Consider the following 2,202-nt stretch of genomic DNA (forward strand, 5'->3'; position numbering starts at 1 on the left):
AAGGAGCCAGCCTTTGTTTTCCCAACAGGATGAGAATCAAAAAATACAGAATGAGAGCAACATTTCTCATAATTCAATTAATGAACCTGTTGTTATTCCTTTCCAACTTAGCCAAAATCTATTTTCGCTGGAGAGCGAAGGAGAAGTATTTTTGGATTTTCCAAAAAAAAAAAATGTACAACAATGTGAGGCCTCACAAAGTCGACAAATCATAAGTGATGATGAGGAATGCATTTCTGAGACTGATGACGAGCAAGATGATGCAAACCATACCCAGGAAATATTTTCATTGAGATTGTTTCGAAACGAAGATAGTATGTTGCGAAAATCGGAAAAGGAAAAAAAGACCGTTATGGACCAGGAGTTGAGAAAAGTTGAAGCGGACTGGAATACAGAAATGGATCCAGCTATTTTAGTATATTAGAAATGCTCTTAAAAAAATTCCTATATTAGTATAAATATATATAAATGAAAATTAAAAAAATTAGAGAAAGTAATACATAATAAAACAAAGAAAGAAAAACTAAGTGTTTTTTGTGATTACGTGGTTTGGGGTTGATTTTGGTTTGTTTTTCCCACTTAGAGATTTTATTGGTCTGTCATGAACGTGTTAGTGTCGTTGTATGTTATGCCTGTGTATGTGCGTTTAGAAGGTATTTAGATTGTGTTGATAAACTAGTCGTGATTATAATGTTCATTGATGTTGTAAATGCATTTTACGATATTTTTAGTGTGGTGTTGGAACGTTAAGGAGTTTTAGGTAGAAAAATTAAAGGTTTGAAAAATTCAAAGAACTTTTATCTATTAGAATTTAAAAGGAATGGATTCTAATTTTGAAATTTAATCCAAAACATTGCATTCTCGATTTCCGTTCCATCTAACTCGCCATCGAATAAACATAGATTTGTTTTTTATTCCGCCTCGAAAATATAAACATGTAAACAAAACCAAGTGAAATTTTACCACTCCAAAGTGCCATCGTTTAAAAATGTTTGTGATTTTTGCCTAATTTCCAAACTCCCTTAATTAAAATACGCTAAAAAATTTAAGTCAACTAGACAAACATTCAGTGCAGTGGTAAAAAAGCAAAAAACAAACAAAAGACAACAATTTTACCTTCAACAAAACTAAAAAAAATGGTTTATACACTTGCGAAACTTGCCACGAAAATTTCGTCTCCGTTTTTAATCTAAATATTCACGTTAAAGAAGCAGGCATGCGTTTATTTTCCATATGCTAGTCGCGCACAATAAAGGAAAAAATGTTGGTGGAAAATCCAAACTAAAGATAGTGCGGAAACAACAAAACATTGGTGGAAAATCCAAAGAAAATATTATGAAAATATTATATTATCAGGCCCAACATCATCATTTGAAAATGCATTCAACGTCGTACGCTTCTCAACAACACCGTCATCATCAACGAATTCAACAACAAGTTCAAGAACAACAAGAAGAAATTCACGTTCAACAGCAACAACAACAACATCATTATCAACAAGTGGAGCTGGTTCAACATAACGGGCAAAATATTGCTCGAAACAAGCAAATCGAAAATGACTTGGATCTGGATGAGCTGGCTTACTACATCAAGAAAACCAGAGAGAAGAATAAGAAGCACAAATCCAACAACATGTTTTCAACGAAAATGTGCCTTCGACTTCGAAAGCTGCTCTACAACAACAACATCAGCAACAGCAGATTCTAGGAAATCAGCAGATTCAACAACAGGCTTGACAACAAGATTTGAATGAAAATATATAAATAAGAAGCGACTCTATTGAAAGTATGATGAGCAGCCATACAGAGGAAATGGTTGCTCATCATACTAAAATGTCAGAGTTTCAGAAAAGAGATTCTGGGTGGGCTTTAGTAAATATTGAAAAACTACACGTTAATATAAATAAGTGTACAGTTTTAAGAAACCCCCAACAGATAAAAACACCAAAAAACTTATCAGAGAGACGCGCTTGCTGCAATATTCATAATGACGATGAATATTGGTTTAAGTGGTGTATGGTAGCAGCGGTAACAACACCAAAGCCGAGAAACCCAATGAGAACATCCTCGTAACTTGTGGATATCAAACAGAATATAATAACTCTGACAAACGGTGTAAGTCTCAATTTCAAAGTATTGCATTTTCTCATGGCCCTTAGAGACATAATCATATTTGAAAAAAACAATCCAAATATAAGTGTAA

The 2,202-nt window shown here is 33.5% G+C and overlaps 1 protein-coding gene across 1 annotated transcript; it reads left to right on the forward strand.

Annotated features, from left to right (window-relative positions):
- Window positions 1-1,233: 1,233 nt before the first annotated feature.
- On the forward strand, window positions 1,234-1,707 carry LOC106091651 (G-box-binding factor-like). The gene has a single exon (XM_013258243.2). It carries the CDS (start codon window positions 1,234-1,236, stop codon window positions 1,705-1,707), a length of 474 nt encoding a protein of 157 aa, XP_013113697.2.
- Window positions 1,708-2,202: the final 495 nt, after the last annotated feature.

Source organism: Stomoxys calcitrans, chromosome 1, assembly GCF_963082655.1.
Source record: "Stomoxys calcitrans chromosome 1, idStoCalc2.1, whole genome shotgun sequence".
NCBI classification, from domain to species: Eukaryota; Metazoa; Arthropoda; class Insecta; order Diptera; family Muscidae; genus Stomoxys; species Stomoxys calcitrans.